Source organism: Salvelinus fontinalis, chromosome 4 (genome assembly GCF_029448725.1).
Source record: "Salvelinus fontinalis isolate EN_2023a chromosome 4, ASM2944872v1, whole genome shotgun sequence".
Taxonomy (NCBI): Eukaryota; Metazoa; Chordata; class Actinopteri; order Salmoniformes; family Salmonidae; genus Salvelinus; species Salvelinus fontinalis.
This window is the reverse complement of record NC_074668.1, coordinates 50,308,386-50,326,266: the sequence shown is the minus strand read 5'-3', so window position 1 is coordinate 50,326,266 and position 17,881 is coordinate 50,308,386. Positions and strand designations below refer to the sequence as shown.

General features: G+C 44.7%; 1 protein-coding gene across 2 annotated transcripts in view; it reads left to right on the top strand.

The window, feature by feature from the left end:
* LOC129853948 (zinc finger MIZ domain-containing protein 2-like) overlaps window positions 1–17,881 on the top strand; it is a 67,562-nt gene that overhangs the window by 36,873 nt on the left and 12,808 nt on the right. For both annotated transcript variants that reach the window (XM_055920488.1, XM_055920487.1), the window contains exons 3-16: window positions 4,057–4,171; window positions 4,439–4,632; window positions 5,296–5,476; window positions 7,364–7,588; window positions 8,055–8,264; window positions 8,443–8,541; window positions 8,806–8,980; window positions 10,833–10,974; window positions 11,416–11,626; window positions 11,849–11,954; window positions 14,470–14,627; window positions 14,963–15,030; window positions 15,118–15,186; window positions 15,469–15,713. In XM_055920488.1, coding sequence (XP_055776463.1) covers window positions 4,057–4,171; window positions 4,439–4,632; window positions 5,296–5,476; window positions 7,364–7,588; window positions 8,055–8,264; window positions 8,443–8,541; window positions 8,806–8,980; window positions 10,833–10,974; window positions 11,416–11,626; window positions 11,849–11,954; window positions 14,470–14,627; window positions 14,963–15,030; window positions 15,118–15,186; window positions 15,469–15,713 — 2,198 coding nt within the window. The remainder of the gene's footprint in view (window positions 1–4,056; window positions 4,172–4,438; window positions 4,633–5,295; window positions 5,477–7,363; window positions 7,589–8,054; window positions 8,265–8,442; window positions 8,542–8,805; window positions 8,981–10,832; window positions 10,975–11,415; window positions 11,627–11,848; window positions 11,955–14,469; window positions 14,628–14,962; window positions 15,031–15,117; window positions 15,187–15,468; window positions 15,714–17,881) is intronic.

Below are 17,881 nucleotides of genomic sequence, written 5' to 3'. Positions count from 1 at the left end.
TTCAAATCTGACTGTGAAATTAACTACGCTCAAATCGAAAAGGGGCTGTACGCCATTCTGTTCGGGTGTAAGCGTTTTCATCAGTACGTATATGAACGACAAGTCATTGTGAAATCTGACCACAAGCTCCTCGAGTCAATCATGAGGAAACCGCTAGCCGCAGCCCCGCCAAGGCTACAGAGAATGATCCTTCAACTACAAAAATACGACTTCACAATCACTCACCGTCCAGGCAAAGACATCCCTGTCGCAGACACACCCTCAGTGAAGGCATGGACATGCAAGTGCACACTGTGTACAGCAACTTACCAGTTAGTGACACAAAACTGAAGGAGAGCTGAGCAGAAACAGAAAAGGACACAACACACAGCTGAGTAAAGTCATACAGGATGGATGGCCTGAGGAGAGGAGAAAATCACCTCTGAGTGTCTGAGTTCTGGAAACATCGTGATGAACTATCACAGATGAATGGAATCATTTTCAAAGGAGAGAAAATCATCATTCCTTCCATTCTCAGAGAAGAGAATGCTGGCCGCATGGAAACGGAGAGCACGGGACATTTTTGTTTTGCCCCGGAATGTGCAAACAAATAGGGGACATTGTTAGTAAATGCCCCACATGTCTTGAACGATGCCCCTCAAACACCAGAACCAATATTACCTCACTGTATCCCAGACCAACCCTGGCAGGTCGTGGCAACCAATCTGTTCACCTGGAACAACGAGGACTACATCTTAAAAGTGGACTACTACAGCAGATACTTCGAACACGACAAGCTTCACAGCACCACATCTGCAGCTGTGATACACAAGCTGAAAGCAATCCTTGCCAGGCATGGCATTGTAGAGACTTTAATATCTGACAATGGCCCCTGTTACAAATTAAATGAGTTTGAATCCTTTACAAAAGCATGGGAGTTCACACATTTCACCACAAGCCCACATTACCCTCAAATGAATGGCCTTGCTGAAAAATCTGTGCAGATTGCTAAATCACTCATGGACAAAGCAAAAGCAGACGAGAGACCCCTACCTCAGTCTCCTTGAATACCTCAACACTCCAGTTGACAACTTCAAATCACCAGCCCAGCTGTTGATGAGCCACAGACTTCGCTCAAACCTTACCAGCACTAACCAGCAGCTGCACCCTGAGGTCGTCAGCTACAAAGAAATGCATGAAAAACGTGCACAGACACAACTACGACAGGTCAGCGAGACCACAGCCACCACTGAACGACGAAGAGTCAGTTAGAATCCAGGAGCATAGCCACAGGAAGCAAGCAGTCCTCATACAGCCAGCTGACACTGAACATTCATATCACCTCCATGTCAGCACCGCAGAAGGAGCAGTGTACCGTTCAAACTACAGAGCATGTATTCAAAAGAAACGTTTAGAATATGTTGTACATTTTTCTTTAAAAAAAAGGGATGTAATATTCATATGTGTAAACATACTGAATTGTAATTGGATGCATTTAACCGCCGTATCATACTGTGCTATGATTGGTTAAGACCACCCAGGGGGTGAGGTCATATTCGGTTGATCATGGTATGAGACACGCGAACATGCCAGTTATAGCTTGCTAATAAAGAGCTGTGTTTAGAAATATCCTGTCGTACTGCATTTTATTTTGTACAAAGCGTGCAAAACAAGACGTGCCTTTTGGCTTTATTGTTGATATGAAAACCAAGTTGATATGAAAACCAAGAGATATGGAAATACGTTTGACAATTATGTAATTAGTCCTGTCTATACAGAAATAAATTAAATAATTCAAAATACTTCACAAGAAAGCATGACTTAGCTACAGAGGAACAATGATCATTAGTAACAAAAAATGTCATATTTTGCTTTGTATTGTTTCAAATCAGAAGCTCTCATAGGCTTATGCCTATTTGGGAAACCCGCAATTTGGGCACCGCGTGGCAATAAGCCTAGCTGTCAGTGAAAAGCATAAAAAATATGTGTGAAGATAATGTGTCTTGAGTATAATTAAACATTTTGAGACGAGAAGAAGCGGAGTGGTGTGGTGAAGGCCAGTCTCCCCAGAATGGCTCATCGGTCTCCCGCCAATTCTTGCACATTCATTGTGTGAATTGTTTGCCCTTTTTATTTTATTTGATCAATTCCCTATTACATATGTCACCAGTAATAAATGTACCGTTAATCGTTGTCATTTGGTTACATTAATTTATGTTAATACATGCATTAATTACTTTCATTTACCGTTCTCATTATTGGAGTGGAGAGGTCTTGGAGTGCGGAGTTCACAACCTGCTACACTTGTGAGAAACAATTTTTTTTTTTTTCATAACCATAATTTACCAGATTTGTCATTTTTTTCATTCCTTTTTGTTTGGAGTGCTCGATGTGAACAATGAGCATGTGTCTAGTTTCTCTCTTTCTCTAATGTTGAGGGAGCGTGCGCGCGCGCCTAAGCATGCATAGAAGTACCTGGCCTGCTGCGTGGCAAAGTAGGAAAGTTTTATTTTTTACATCCATTGCGAATGATAATATATTAAAACTATAGTTTTTCACTGTAAGCTATTTGAAAAATCTTTCGAACAATCTCCCTCGATAATCACCAATCCTCGATGTGGAAGTGCAATGGAATTTATAGGCTTAGTTCCATGCGCTCATTTCTTTATGCGCCAATGGATCATGGTGTATCAATAGGTTGGTGACCTCGCATTAGTTGACTTTTAGATGTTTATCATTTTAATTCAGATTTTTATGATTAAACATGTGACAATGATTTTGAGAAACGAAAACATTATTATTGCAATGAAATTGTTCCATTAAAACGCGCATATGAAAATCATAACTGGCACGTAAAACGGAAGAAATGGTAGGATAAATTGTAAGCTTCCCCAAACTTGAAACTCACGCGCTGCCTATAAAGTCTTTATAAAATACTTGCCTCCACGTTTTATGGTCGGGTTTTGCCTATAGGCTACTTTGAATGAAGGTAAGACATGCCTCATTTAAATGAAATAAAACATTCAGGTTTCAAACAAGAATGTTTTTAAAATGCATACTGCCTCCAGCTCACATTTTGAAGTGGTGGATGATGCGCTGATAGCCTGTTACCTGCACTTGAATTGTGAATGGGGGGCGCGCTTCAATAGCCTGTTCGAGAAATAAATACATAAAAAATTGTATTTTTAAAAACTGTGCACCAAACTGTTTAACACACGCATTTAGAATTGTTGCGCAATGAATGGGCTTATAAAAGCATGTTTACTCCAGCAGCAACCAGCTGATGAGCTCTGTATGCTGTGCGTGTGTGTAACAGTTGTGTTGGATAAATAAGATACACGATGACTAATACACACAGGCCAATTTAATTCCACTAAATTATGCAAATTAACCTATAGACTGATGAGCATGATGGTCAAATGTATTTCCACCGACTGGTATTTCCATGAATGAATATAAGCATTATTTTGCAATGGGATTTTTTTTATATATCTCCCAGTCATTTTTGCCTGCAACAGTTTTATTTATGGACTTTTCATTTTTTTTATCAGCCAAAATAACAGAAACCATGCTGTGCCTGTGTGGCCACTGTGCCAGACTCAACAAGATGTGTGCTGCAAGGCTGATTATGGAAAGCAAACAGGAATAACTAGAGCAGTCCTGTTTTATCCAGTATGAGTCACACACGTAACTTCTCTCTTGGCACTGCTACTTTTACCCGTATCTAGGTGACGGCTTTGTCTCCATGGAGACATGGTGCAGTGTCGTGTGATAATGTGATTGACATGCACAGGCAAATCCACTGAGTAAAGCACAGGCGGCACACATGCCCAGCACAGATTTTTAAATATGCAAGGGCTATAGCAAAGCCAGAATCTTCAGGCATGCATGTTGCTTACATGTATAAATACATGTCCATATTTCTCTCCTGACTCAGCAAAGCTCCAGCATCCGCTCAAAGCTCCACAGACTTATCCGCCTTAACCCATAGTTGAGGTCCCTGAAGGGCCACAGAGGAAGTGTTGGCCACGATCCAATTCTCCAGTCAGTAATCTCTCTGTCTCTCCTCCTCCTCAGTGACGGCTCCTACCCTTATGACCCTGTGTCCTGGCAGCAAGGCAGCAATCAGCCGGCAGGCTCCCTGTCTGTGGTAACCACAGTGTGGGGGGTGACCAATCCTTCACCCAGCCAGGTATGGATAGACACGTGACCCCACGAAAGCAAACCTTAAGGATGCGTTCCAAATGGCACCCTATTCCCTATGTAGTGCACTACTTTTGACTAGGACCCATTTGGGATGCTACTTACAGCTGCAATATGTCACCCTCCCTTCCCTTCCTCCACATGCGATACATCAACATTCCAAAGTACAAGAATCATTGCGGTGAATCATATTAGAACTAGGTTGATAGTGATTCACCTCGTCAACACTCCTGTTTGTTTCTCCTCCCCCTCTCAGGTCCTGGGTGGGAACCCGATGGGTCCAGGTGGGAACTCTGGTGGGGGAAACATGATGCCCGGCCATAGCCCTGGGATGGGCCAGCAGTTTTTAGGTCAACAGGGCTACCCGGAGCCCAACAAAGGCTACATGCAGCAGGGCATGTACGGCAGGGGCAATGGGGGATACCCCGCCGGGCCTGGATACGTGGGCAGGTAAGCGACAGACAGACCGACCGATATAGCCCAGGCCACGTGTTTTTATCTCCGCTCATTCATGTGGAATTACCTCAAGGAGAAGGAGAGGAGAGATTTGGAGGCAAAGATTAAGGGAGTCAACATCTCCCACACACACACACATACCCGTGTTGGTAATATGCCTCTGGCCACTACAGTATGTGAAGGCTGGATAGTGTCAGAGCTCCTCGTCCATCTTCTTGGCTGCAACCGTTTCCTTTTAGTGAGACCTGTCTCTGACTCACCCATTAACAGCAGTTTCCTTTTGTCTTCCCCTCTCATACCATTGTGGATTCAGTCGACTAGTAGGCTATTTAATCCTGAGTGGTGCACTGCAAAACTAAATCGATTAACATTCAGGGTGACACTAATCTCAATACACCATTCATTTTTGAATAGCTGGAACTGTTCCCTCCGAGCACAAGGGACAAGTGTCCAAACCAAAACAGAATGAATTAGCTGCCAGACATACATGTTGTATAGTAGTCCTCCTGTAGTCTTTGTATAGTAGCCAAGAGGGTGATGGTTTCTGTTCATACGGAACAGTTACTGTTTTACTGTTTTCACCTGTGTGTGAAATACTGGAGTCACACTATTTTCAGGTTGGTTTATTTTGAAACATCCATTTCTCTGTCCCATCAGTTACCCCAATAACGGAGGGGGGTCTATGGGCATGCCCCCTCACGGCATCCGTCCTCAAACCGACTTCACCCAGGCGGCGGCGGCAGCGGTGGCTGCAGCGGCTGCCACAGCAACAGCCACAGCCACAGCAACGGTTGCTGCTATCCAGGAGAAGCAGAACCAGGAGATGAACTATGGCCAGGTAAGGAAGGAGGTAGGGAGGGCAATGTAGTACATGCTCTGTAGTGGATTTTTCCTTAGGTACAGATCTAGGATCAGCTTGCCTTCCCCCAAATCCTAACCTTAACGGAGGGCATGTTGTCCGGTCCTCTGGCAGTCTCTATGGGGGTACCACAGGGTTCAATTCTCGGGCCGACTCTTTTCTCTGTATACATCAAAGATGTTGCTCTTGCTGCGGGCGATTCCCTGATCCACCTCTATGCAGACGACACCATTCTGTACACTTCCGGCCCTTCCTTAGACACTGTGCTATCTAACCTCCAAACGAGCTTCAATGCCATACAACACTCCTTCCGTGGCCTCCAACTGCTCTTAAACGCTAGTAAAACCAAATGCATGCTTTTCAACCGTTCGCTGCCTGCACCCGCACGCCCGACTAGCATCACCACCCTGGACGGTTCCGACCTAGAATATGTGGACATCTATAAGTACCTAGGTGTCTGGCTAGACTGCAAACTCTCCTTCCAGACTCATATCAAACATCTCCAATCCAAAATCAAATCTAGAGTCGGCTTTCTATTCCGCAACAAAGCCTCCTTCACTCACGCCGCCAAACTTACCCTAGTAAAACTGACTATCCTACCGATCCTCGACTTCGGCGATGTCATCTACAAAATAGCTTCCAATACTCTACTCAGCAAACTGGATGCAGTCTATCACAGTGCCATCCGTTTTGTTACTAAAGCACCTTATACGACCCACCACTGCGACCTGTATGCCCTAGTCGGCTGGCCCTCGCTACATGTTCGTCGTCAGACCCACTGGCTCCAGGTCATCTACAAGGCTATGCTAGGTAAAGTGCCGCCTTATCTCAGTTCACTGGTCACGATGGCTACACCCACCCGTAGCACGCGCTCCAGCAGGTGTATCTCACTGATCATCCCTAAAGCCAAAACCTCATTTGGACGCCTTTCCTTCCAGTTCTCTGCTGCCTGCGACTGGAACGAATTGCAAAAATCTCTGAAGTTGAAGACTTTTATCTCCCTCAACAACTTTAAAAATCTGCTATCCGAGCAGCTAACCGATCGCTGCAGCTGTACATAGTCCATCTGTAAACTACCCACCCAATTTACCTACCTCACCCCCATACTGCTTTTATTTATTTACTTTTCTGCTCTTTTGCACACCAGTATCTCTTCTTGCACATGATCATCTGATGATTTATCACTCCAGTGTTAATCTGCTAAATTGTAATTACTCGATTTATTGCCTACCTCATGCCTTTTGCACACATTGTATATAGATTCTCTTTTTTCTACCATGTTATTGACTTGTTTATTGTTTACTCCATGTGTAACTCTGTGTTGTCTGTTCACACTGCTATGCTTTATCTTGGCCAGGTCACAGTTGCAAATGAGAACTTGTTCTCAACTAGCCTACCTGGTTAAATAAAGGTGAAATAAATAAAAAAACAGGGGAAATTCTAAACTGGCCCAAGATCAGAGTCTAGGAGCAACTTAATCCGACTCTGTAGTGCATACTGTCTGCTATAGTAGTACTATTGTCTCGAATGACCACAAGCCAGGGGTTGCGACATAAACACCTTATGGGAGTTGCCTGTCAGACTCATGTATTGTGCAGAAACATCCAACCAAAATGGTGGCCTCTGTTGGTCTGAGTGGATACTGCACCCCCTGCTGGCTATAGGAGTGTATAGGAGCTGTTAAACAGCTTATGTCATGTTTAACAGAGGGAAGTTCTTTGACTTTGCAACACTGCTCAATATGGACCTTATTTATACGTTATTATAACCATGTAACCCAGGGAAAACATAGAACATCAAAGTGACTTCTGTTTCCTTTATCTCATCTGCCATATCATGCCCACACTAACCTAGAGGACTTTTCAGATGGGCGGCGGTACGGGCTACAACACACAGTTCATGCAGCACCCGGGCCCCAGAGGTCCCCCTGGCATGTCTCCGGCAGGGATGGGTCCCGCTCGTCCCCCGTCCATGGGGCCCATGTACGGTGCCCCTCAAGGTCAGAGGATGCCCCAGCACCCAGGCTACCCCGGGGCTCAGCATGGACCACCCAGGCCACAGCAGGGACTCAAACGCCCATACAATGCTGAGGTGAGTCTCTCCCGGCGAATGACTTCACATATTTTCTAATGCAAACCATTTGTAGACTGACAGCCATAAGTAAAAAATATACAGTGAATTATAATATCATGTTAACACCTATGTACATCCATTTTATTAAGCTTGATATGGAGTTTGTCGTTAATGTAGTTGTTTTTGGTTACACTGTCCAACTTCACCAAATTGGGCCATTCTCTTATAATAGCCAGGTGTCACTTCACATTTTAGCAAGTAAACGCCTCCAATTAATGCTGCGTATCAAAGTGTAATTTCGCGAGCTTAAAATTCAAGTAAGCTCAACTTCCTTATTTGGTGAGATTTATCTCAGTAACATTATAGCTTTCATTTGTTTGTATCCTCATCATACCAGAAATATAATTGTGTGCCCAGTTTTGCTTTGAGGTCAACACATACAGTATCTCGGTTCCATTTTGCCCCCTCTGTGTGTCTCCCTCAGGGCTTTACCGGGCAGCAGTATGGTCCAGGCATGGCTGGCCCTGCTCCTGGTCAGGGACCCTACCCTGGGCAGCCCATGCAGTACCATGGGGGCCTGGGACCCCAGCGCTCAGCCACCTCCCCCTCCTACCAAGGCCACAAGATGCCCATGCAGCAGGGCAACATGGGCCAGTACCCCTCGGGACCAGCCCACCCAGGACAGTACTACAAGGTAACGCTATCCAGTGTCACACCCCTATTCTTGTCTGTCTGTTGCACAGTCTGCTGGGCTGTCCTGTGCTGTTTTCACACCCTCCCCCCTTTTTGTGTGTATGTCCTGGCTGGCTACTGTAATAATACCCAAACTAGAGTCCAAAGTACAAGCCAGTGCTGTGCGATTTGCCTTTCAGTCGGAGCAGTTCAATGGACAGGGCAACACACTAAATGCACTAGCGGCCGGGGGAGTCAGTGGAGTTTACAACACCTTCAACCAGACTGCAGTCAATGGGGTGAGACGGAGAGAGAGAACTCATTCCACCTTCATTATGTTTTTGTGTAACATGGTCCTAGATCTGTTTGTGCTGTCTTGCCAATGGCCGTAGGATTTGGAAAGACGGCACAAACAGATTTGGGACCAGGCTTGTCTTTGTGTGTAGAGTTGTAGACCTACGTTGCCTCTGAATGCCAAAATCTCAAAGCACAGCACATTACTGCTATTTTTAGTCCTCCAAGTACAGCAACCTAACCCTACTCTCATTCTCTTTGTGTCCTAGCCGGGCAGGGCGATGCCTGGTTATCCAAGCTCTCCCCTTCTTGGAAACCCCACCCCTCCCATAACCCCAGGCAGTGCGGTGCCCCCCTACATGTCTCCTGGCCATGACGTCAAGCCCTCTTTCCTGCCTGATATCAAGCCAAACACGAACTCCCTACCCCCACCACTCCCCACAGGTAAACCTCAAACATGACACACTCGTACACAGAATTTGCTTTGGAAATCCCTTGTCTCTCAGTAGCTAAATTATATTTTATTGGTCACATACACGTGTTTAGCAGATGTTATTGTGGGTGTAGCGAAATGCTTGTGCTTCTAGCTCCGACAGTGCAGTAATATCTACAAATTACACAATATATACCCAATATATACAAATCTAGTAAAGGAATGGAATTAAGATTATAAAAATGTATGGACGAGCAATGTCAGAGCGGCATAGAATAAGATACAGTAGAATAGTATCAGATACAGTATATACAAATGAGATGGGTAATGCAAAATATGTAAACATTATTAAAGTGACGAGTGTTCCATTTATTAAAGTGGCCAGTCTCATGGCCTTGAGATAGAAGCTGTTTTTCAGTCTCTCGTTCCCAGCATTGACGTACCTGTACTGAGCTCGCCTTCTGAATGATTACGGGATGAACAGGTAGTGGCTCTTGTGGTTGTTGTCCTTGATTTAGCTTTTTGGCCTTCCTGTAACATCGGGTGCTTTAGGTGTCCTTGAGGGCAGGTAGTTTGCCCCCGGTGATGTGTTGGGCATACCGCACCAGCCTCCGGAGAGCGCTGCGGTTGCGGTGGTGCAGTTGCCGTACCAGGCGGGGATACAGCCCGACAAGATGCTCTCGATTGTGCATCTGTAAAAGTTTGTGAGGGTTTTAGGTGACAAGCCAAATTTCTTCAGCCTCCTGAGGTTGAAGAGGCACTGTTGCGCCTTCTTCACCACACTGTCTGTGGGTGGACCATTCCAGTTTGTCAGTGATGTGTACGCCGAGGAACTTGAAGCTTTCCACCTTCTCTCCTCCACTGTGGTCCTGTCGATGTGGATGGGGGGTGCTCCCTCTTTTGTTTCCTGAAGTCCACGATCAGCTAGGCTTCCATCCAATTGGCTGACTGACTGTGTGTGATGACGTAGTGCACACAATGTGCATTTTTGGCTTATGTTTTTCCCCCCTAATGTTCTATGTGTTGTCACAAAAACTGTTGCTTTAAATAGAACATGTGCCTACTCTGGTTTTGGCACGTGTGCTTTAGCCAGCAGCTCGCAGATACAGGGTAATGGCTAGAAGGGATCTAGCTTTTGACTAATTAACATCACGTTAAAATGCTAAAACAAATATACTTTTGACGTTAATTTGACAAAAACAGGATCCCGTCTAGCCATGACTCAGAAACAGTGCAGGTAGGCTAGTCTACATTATGAGATTATGGATATTTTTTTAAACGGCAGTCAGGCATCAATCATCATGTCACCAGAATAAGACACTCAGCATTTATTGGAAAGGAGCATCAATCTCATACCATGCACTTTCAGCACCCTGTGAAGTTCATCATAATTTATTTCATCTGTAGCCTAATTTAAACTGCATGTTTTCCTGAGTCGTAGTGTGAGGACCACACACCATGTCAACGTGTGATTTCAAGTTTACTTCAATATGATGGTTATTATATCAATATTTGGTATTTGCGCATCGATGCGTTTCCATCACCATTTTTCACATAATTAATTTTACCGACACAAAAAGATCCCACCATGTCGAACTAACAAATTATCTATCGGTATTTGTACCGAAACTTCCTGTTTCCATCACATCTGTCGTGATTCATTTTTATATGGTATGACATTACTCGCATAAAAACTGTGGATGGAAACATGGTTAGCGTAGTCTTTGTTTTCATAATTTCTCTGCATTTACGCAAGTAAGGCTCGGTGCCTCCAGAAAACAGAGAAACTAGTGTTGTTTGTGTTTGGACGGTCTAACAACAAGACATGGTGGCTGATTGATTGCACCTGGCTTTGCTCAACAGGTAACCCCAGCGATGACCTGCGGTTGACCTTCCCCGTACGAGATGGCGTGGTGCTGGAACCCTTCCGCCTGGAGCACAACCTGGCCGTCAGCAACCATGTCTTCCAGCTGCGCGACTCCGTCTACAAGACCCTCATGATGAGGTCCGAGCTCTGCTGCTCTTCATTTTATATATTGGATTGTACTGTGCTATGCTATACCCTACTGTGCTATATTATAAACTGGGTGGTTCGAGCCCTGAATGCTGATTGGCTGAAAGCCATGGTATATCAGGCCGTATACCATAGGTATGACAGAACATTTATTTTTACTGCTCTAATTATGTTGGTAACCAGTTTATAATAACAATAAGGACCTCAGGGGTTTGTGATATATGGCCAATATACCACGGCTAAGGGCTGTGTCCTAGCACTCCACTTTGTGTCATGCTAAGAACAGCCCTTAGCTGTGGTATATTGGCCATATACAGTACCACACCCCTCGGGTCTTATTGCTTAACTAAACCATGCTATGCTATACTATACTACTATATTGCTGTTGTAGATAATTTGGCGTGTGTGGGTGCGTGTGTGTACCGTACACAGGCCGGACTTGGAGCTCCAGTTTAAGTGTTACCACCACGAGGACCGTCAGATGAACACCAACTGGCCGGCGTCGGTGCAGGTGAGCGTTAACGCCACGCCCCTCACCATCCAGCGTGGCGACAACAAGACTTCCCACAAGCCCCTGTACCTGAAGCAAGTGTGTCAGCCCGGGAGGAACACCATCCAAATCACAGTCACAGCCTGCTGTTGTGTAAGTGTCCTGCAATGCACACCCACACTCTGTTGAATGGAGTCTCACCATTGTAACCAACTCTTCTGCAAGTGTCACAGTTCAAATTGAGGCACAGTCAAACCTGTTGCCCTCTATGTAGAGTGTTCACTATTGCACTGATAATCTCTAATCCTAAACATCTATTTTGCTGTCTCTCTCCTCCTCTCTCCTCTTTCTACCCCTCGCCCTCGCTACCTGCAGTCTCACCTGTTTGTGCTCCAGCTGGTCCACAGGCCGTCAGTGCGCTCGGTGCTGCAGGGCTTGATGAAGAAGCGGCTGTTGCCAGCGGAGCACTGTGTCACTAAGAGTGAGTGTGGCATTTATTTATTGAACCTTTAATTTATCAGGAAACTCCCATTGAGATATAAAATCTATTTTACAAGGGAAACCTTTCATTGGAACTAGGACTACCTCTGGTACCACCATTTGCCATTCTCGGTTGTCTCAAATCTATTGCAAAGTCTGAATAAGCTTTTAGTACTATACAGCGCCTTCGGAAAGTATTCAGACCCCTTGACTTTTTCCATATTTTGTTCCGATACAGCCTTAATCTAAAATGCATTAAATCTTTTTTTCCCCTCATCAATCTACACACAATACCCCATAATGACAAAGCAAAAACATGTGTTTAGAAAATGGTATAAAAAAGGTATTCTTGGGTATGACGCTACAAGCTTGGCACACCTGTATTTGGGGGGTTTCTTCCGTTCTTCTCTGCAAATCCTCTCAAGCTCTGTCAGGTTGGATGTGGAGCGTCGCTGCACAGCTATTTCTCTCTGTTCGATTGGGTTCTGGGCCGCTCAAGGACATTCAGAGACTTGTCACGAAGCCACTCCTGCGTTGTCTTGGCTGTGTACATAGGGTCGTTGTCATGTTGGAAGGTGAACCTTTGCCCCCGTCTGAGGTCCTGAGCGCTCTGGAGCATTTACATCAAGGATCTCTCTGTACTTTTCTCCGTTCATCTTTCCCTCAATCCTGACTCCCCCAGACCTGCTGCTGAAAACACCCCTACAGCATGATGCTGCCACCACCATGCTTCACCGTAGGAATGTTGCCAGGTTTCCTTCAGTCGTGACTCTTGGCATTCAGGCCAAAGAGTTCAATCTTGGTTTCATCAGACCACATAATCTTGTTTCTCATGGTCTGAGATTCCTTTAGGTGCCTTTTGGCAAACTCCAATGAGACTGTTATGTGCCTTTTACTGAGGAGTGGCTTCTGTCTGGCCACTCCACCATATAAGCCTGATTTTAGTGGAGTGCTGCAGAGATGGTTGTCCTTCTGTAAGGTTCTCCCATCTCAACAGAGGAACTATGGAGCTCCGTCAGAGTGACCATCAGGTTCTTGGTCACCTCCCTGACCAAGGCCCTTCTCAGTTCAGTTTGGCCAGGCAGGCCAGCTCTAGGAAGGGTTTTAGCAGTTCCACATTTCTTTAATTTAAGATTGATGGAGTCCAACTGTGTTCTTGGGGACCTTCAATGCTGTATCTTTTGGTACCGTTCCCCAGATCTATGCTTCAACACAATGCTGTGTCAGAGCTCTACTGACAATTCCTTTGACCTCATGGCTTAGTTTTTGCTCTGACATGCACTGTCAACTGTTGGACCTTATATAGACAGGTGTGTGCCTTTCCGAATCATGTCCAACCAATTGAATTTACCACAGGTGGACTCCAATCAAGTTGTAGCAACATCTCAAGGATGATCAATGGAAACAGTAAGCACCTGAGCTCAATTGAGCCTCATAGCAAAGGTTCTGAATACTTATGTAAATAATTATTTATTTGTAATAAATTTACAAACGATTTTAAAAAATCTGCTTTCACTTTGTCATTTTGCCGTATTGTGTGTAGATTGATGAGGAAAACATGTATTTAATCAATTTTAGAATAGATTAAATACTCTATGCCATTTAGCAGATGATTTTATCAAAGCTAATAATGGTAGCGCATGCATAAATATTCATATTGGGAGCCCCAGCGGGAATCAAACCCATAATCCTGACATCGCAAGTGCCATGCTTTACATTTACATTACATTTACATTTAAGTCATTTAGCAGACGCTCTTATCCAGAGCGACTTACAAATTGGTGCATTCACCTTATGACATCCAGTGGAACAGCCACTTTACAACAGTGCATCTAAATCTTTTAAGGGGGGGGGGGGGGGGGTCAGAAGGATTACTTTATCCTATCCTAGGTATTCCTTAAAGAGGTGGGGTTTCAGGTGTCTCCGGAAGGTGGTGATTGACTCCGCTGTCCTGGCGTCGTGAGGGAGTTTGTTCCACCATTGGGGGGCCAGAGCAGCGAACAGTTTTGACTGAGCGACACAGCCTTTGTGAAACCTGTGCATTAATTTCTCCATCCCTTTTACGCTACTGTCCCACAATAAGGCACTGAGCACTACAGCATCATGTATTAGCAATACATCCTGTAACTCTACAATGGGGACTTCACTCGCCGCATGGCCTATGGGTCTCCAAAGCCCTGTTCACACTGCACTTAGCTATGGGAGCTTTTAGCATGGGACAAAGATAGTGTTCACTCTTGCATATTCTCAAGTGGGCTAGCAGAAACCTTAGCCCAGGGCTAGCTGGCTCTGCTCTGGAGCAGGGTTAGTGCCAACTTTTTGGGGCTAGCCTATCAGAGTTCCATTGTTACCTAATTTCAATATTCTGCTCCAGAAAAGTGACAGTTGGTTTCAGTGAACACAGGCTAAGTTAACACAGGGACAGTCTTAGCATGGGGCTAAGGATAGCCCAAGGCTAAGACAAATGCAGTGTGAAAAGGCCTTAAATTCACTCTCTCCCCCGCTCCCCATTGCAGTCAAGAGGAACTTCAGCAGCGGCACCATCCCAGGGACACAGGGGCTGAATGGGGAGGACGGGGTGGAGCAGACGGCTATCAGGGTGTCCCTCAAGTGCCCCATCACCTTCCGCCGCATCCAGCTGCCAGCGCGAGGCCATGACTGCAGACACATACAGGTCAGTACTCCTTGCCAGTACCACAGCGATCGGCTCCACTAACACTGCGCCCTCAGAGTGGAAAAAACACAGTGCTGCATCTGAAATGGCTCCCTATTCCCTAAATAGTGCTCTACTTGTAGGGCACTATATAGGGAATAGGGTGTCACTTCAGACGCAGCCAGTGTTGATTCTTCACCTGTTCCCTGGAGATAGGCTATACAACTCTTGAGTGCCAAGGAAGTCACATGTCAGAGCTCTACACACGTGAGGGTTTGTGAGTGACGGATCAATATTATGTTTCTGTATCTGGATGAATTTTCGGCTAATCCTACTCTCTCTCAACCTGGTTTCAGTGTTTCGACCTAGAGTCCTACCTGCAGCTGAACTGTGAGAGGGGGACCTGGCGCTGTCCTGTGTGCAAGTACGTTACAATAGTAGACTACTACATAACTCCCTTGCAGGATTCAAATCGATTGTAGCTCACTACTACGTCCTTTCCCCCTTGCAGTAAGACGGCTCTACTGGAGGGTCTAGAGGTGGACCAGTACATGCTGGGGATCCTCATCTACATTCAGAAGTAATAACCAACTCCCCCATGTCATTCTGATTTGTACCTGATTGTGCTTTATATTCTTTCCCCCATGTTCCTCCCCCATTCTCTATTATCCCCTCAACAATGTCTCTCACAAAACCCACAACACAGTTACGTCCTGAATGGTAGCCTATTCCCTATTTGGTGCACTACTTCTGACCATAGCCCTATCTGGTCAAAAGTGGTGCACCATATAAAGAATACGGTGCTATTTCATCTGCAGCCACGTATCTAAAACGTTCACCTCTGAATTTTACACGCACGCAGCTCGGAGTATGAGGAGATTACCATTGACCCGGTGTGTAGCTGGAAGCCCGTTCCCATCAAACCCGACCTTCACATGAAAGAAGAGCCGGATGGTCCCGCACTGAAGCGCTGCCGCACCCTGAGCCCCAGTCACATGATCCTGCCCAGTGTCATGGAGATGATCGCCTCCCTGGGCCCAGCCTCATCGCCCTACCCCTCCATGCCAGCAGGGGGAAACGGCAGTACTACGGACTACCCCAGCCAAGGTAGACTGACTAACTCCTCTCATGTGGTAGGGAAGCGTGGTGCCATTTTCACTTCCATATCCACTTTTTTTAAATATATTTTTTAATGGACTTCCAGAGTAGCCTGAAATCCAGAACCTGATTTCTGCTAGCATTCCACTCCTTGGACTCTGTCACTGCCAAACGTGTTTGGCATTAAATGGACTGGAAAAGAGTGGAAAGTCAGCACAAAAGTCAAGCCAAAGGGTTAGTTGAGCCACCCCTTGTTTCTAGGAAACTATACATAAATGTATTCTGTGACCAAATATCATCAATGCATCAAATCCAAATGTATTTGTCACATGCGCCGAATACAACAGGGGTGTAGACTTTACTGTCAAATTCTTACTTAGGAGTCCTTTCCCAACGATGCAGGATTAAAGTAATACAAGTTTGCTAAATAATAGAAATGGTAACACAATAAAATAACAATAACTAGGCTATATACAAGGAGTTGACTCGGTACCGAGTTATTGTGCAGGGGTATGAGGTAGTTGAGGTAATATGTGCGTGTAGGTAAGGGTAAAAGTGATCATTTCGTGGAAACTGTGAAGAAAGAAACCACATGGAGAAAGTGGTAAGCAAATTAGGTCCAATAAACTGGTAGGTTTCATGATGCTTGCATCTATATTGTTTTATTTTACACCATTTGGGGGTCTCTATAAGCTTCAGTATGAGATCCTAAACCTATCCAGAAAGTGCATCCTTGTACAGTGGTTCCTCCTTTAAAGTTGCAGCGTACTGCGGCGCAGCTTGCATAAATTCTATAATATATATGCAGAAATTGCAGAAATTCTATGGCACATTATTTAAGTGTGAACCACTGGTACCATTAATGTTTGATAGTGCTAGTTTGACCACCTGAGGGCATCTTTGAGAAGCATTTGATAGCCTTCAATAATGGCTGTGCTAGAAAATGCGGGCACGTGGGAGACCGGGGTTCAATTCCCCGATGGGGAGGAAGGAGTAGGCTGTCCTTGTAAATAAGAATTTGTTCTTTACTGATTCCATATGTGTTATTTCATAGTTGTGATGTCTTCACTATTATTTTACAATGTAGAACATAGTAAAAATAAAGAAAAACCCTGGAATGAGTAGGTGTGACCATACTTTTCACTGGTACTTGCTTAATTAATTTGATTAATATTATGGTGTTTCTATTCCAAGAAAAATGAAAAACCCTCTGGGTTTCCGTTAGGATGGAACAGAAAATATGGCGCTATACAACGTGACGGTCAGGATTACAGAACTGGGCTATTTAGCTAAAGAAGCCCTATGTTATGCGGGCACGTGGGAGACCGGGGTTCAATTCCCCGTCAGGGAGGAAGGAGTAGGCTGTCCTTGTAAATAAAATAAAAAATTCTTAATTGACTTGCCTAGTTAAATAAAGGTTACACTAAGAGCATAACATTTCTACACCCTAATTTTCTGTTTCTAATCTAACCAATACCCAAACGAAGATTCAGTGAAAATAAAAATCTCATTGATTTATCAAGACCAGTCCCTATTCTTGTTTCAGAGCAAACCGTGCTAAAATAGTTGTAGGCTACTGCTTGTAACTTACTTCAATATGCTCTTTAAATGAATAAGACCTACACCACTTTTAACAGCACGTTACGCCACACTAGTGAGACTCATGTTGCCTATGGTAGGCCTACAGTATATCATAAAATATGATGTGACTCTCTGCCAATAATTACATATAGAGGATGGGAGGTTATTTCTGTAATTCAGTGATATTTCTTCCCATATTAATTCATTAAAGATCCATAACTAAATAATTTTTAGTTTTTTATCATAATTTTTTTAACGAAAGCATAAAGATGCCATTATTAGTTACATTGTTTTAGTTTTAACGTGCAGACTGGCACTAAGAACAGAACAGCGGGAACGTTTCCCTTGTCAGCGCCATTATTAGTGCAATGCCATGTGCTAGGTTGGTCTTCTGTGCGTGGCTCTGCGGCCCATCCCGTGCCCCCTGCCCTCGTGCCTTGAACCTCATGCTCTTTCAGCGGATACAGCTGGAAAACTGCAAGACAAATCCCATTGTGCGCCACTCGGGAGCCATGAACAATATGACCAATATAAAGTTGAAGTCAGAAGTTTACATACACCTTAGCCAAATACATTCAAACTCAGTTTTTCACAAT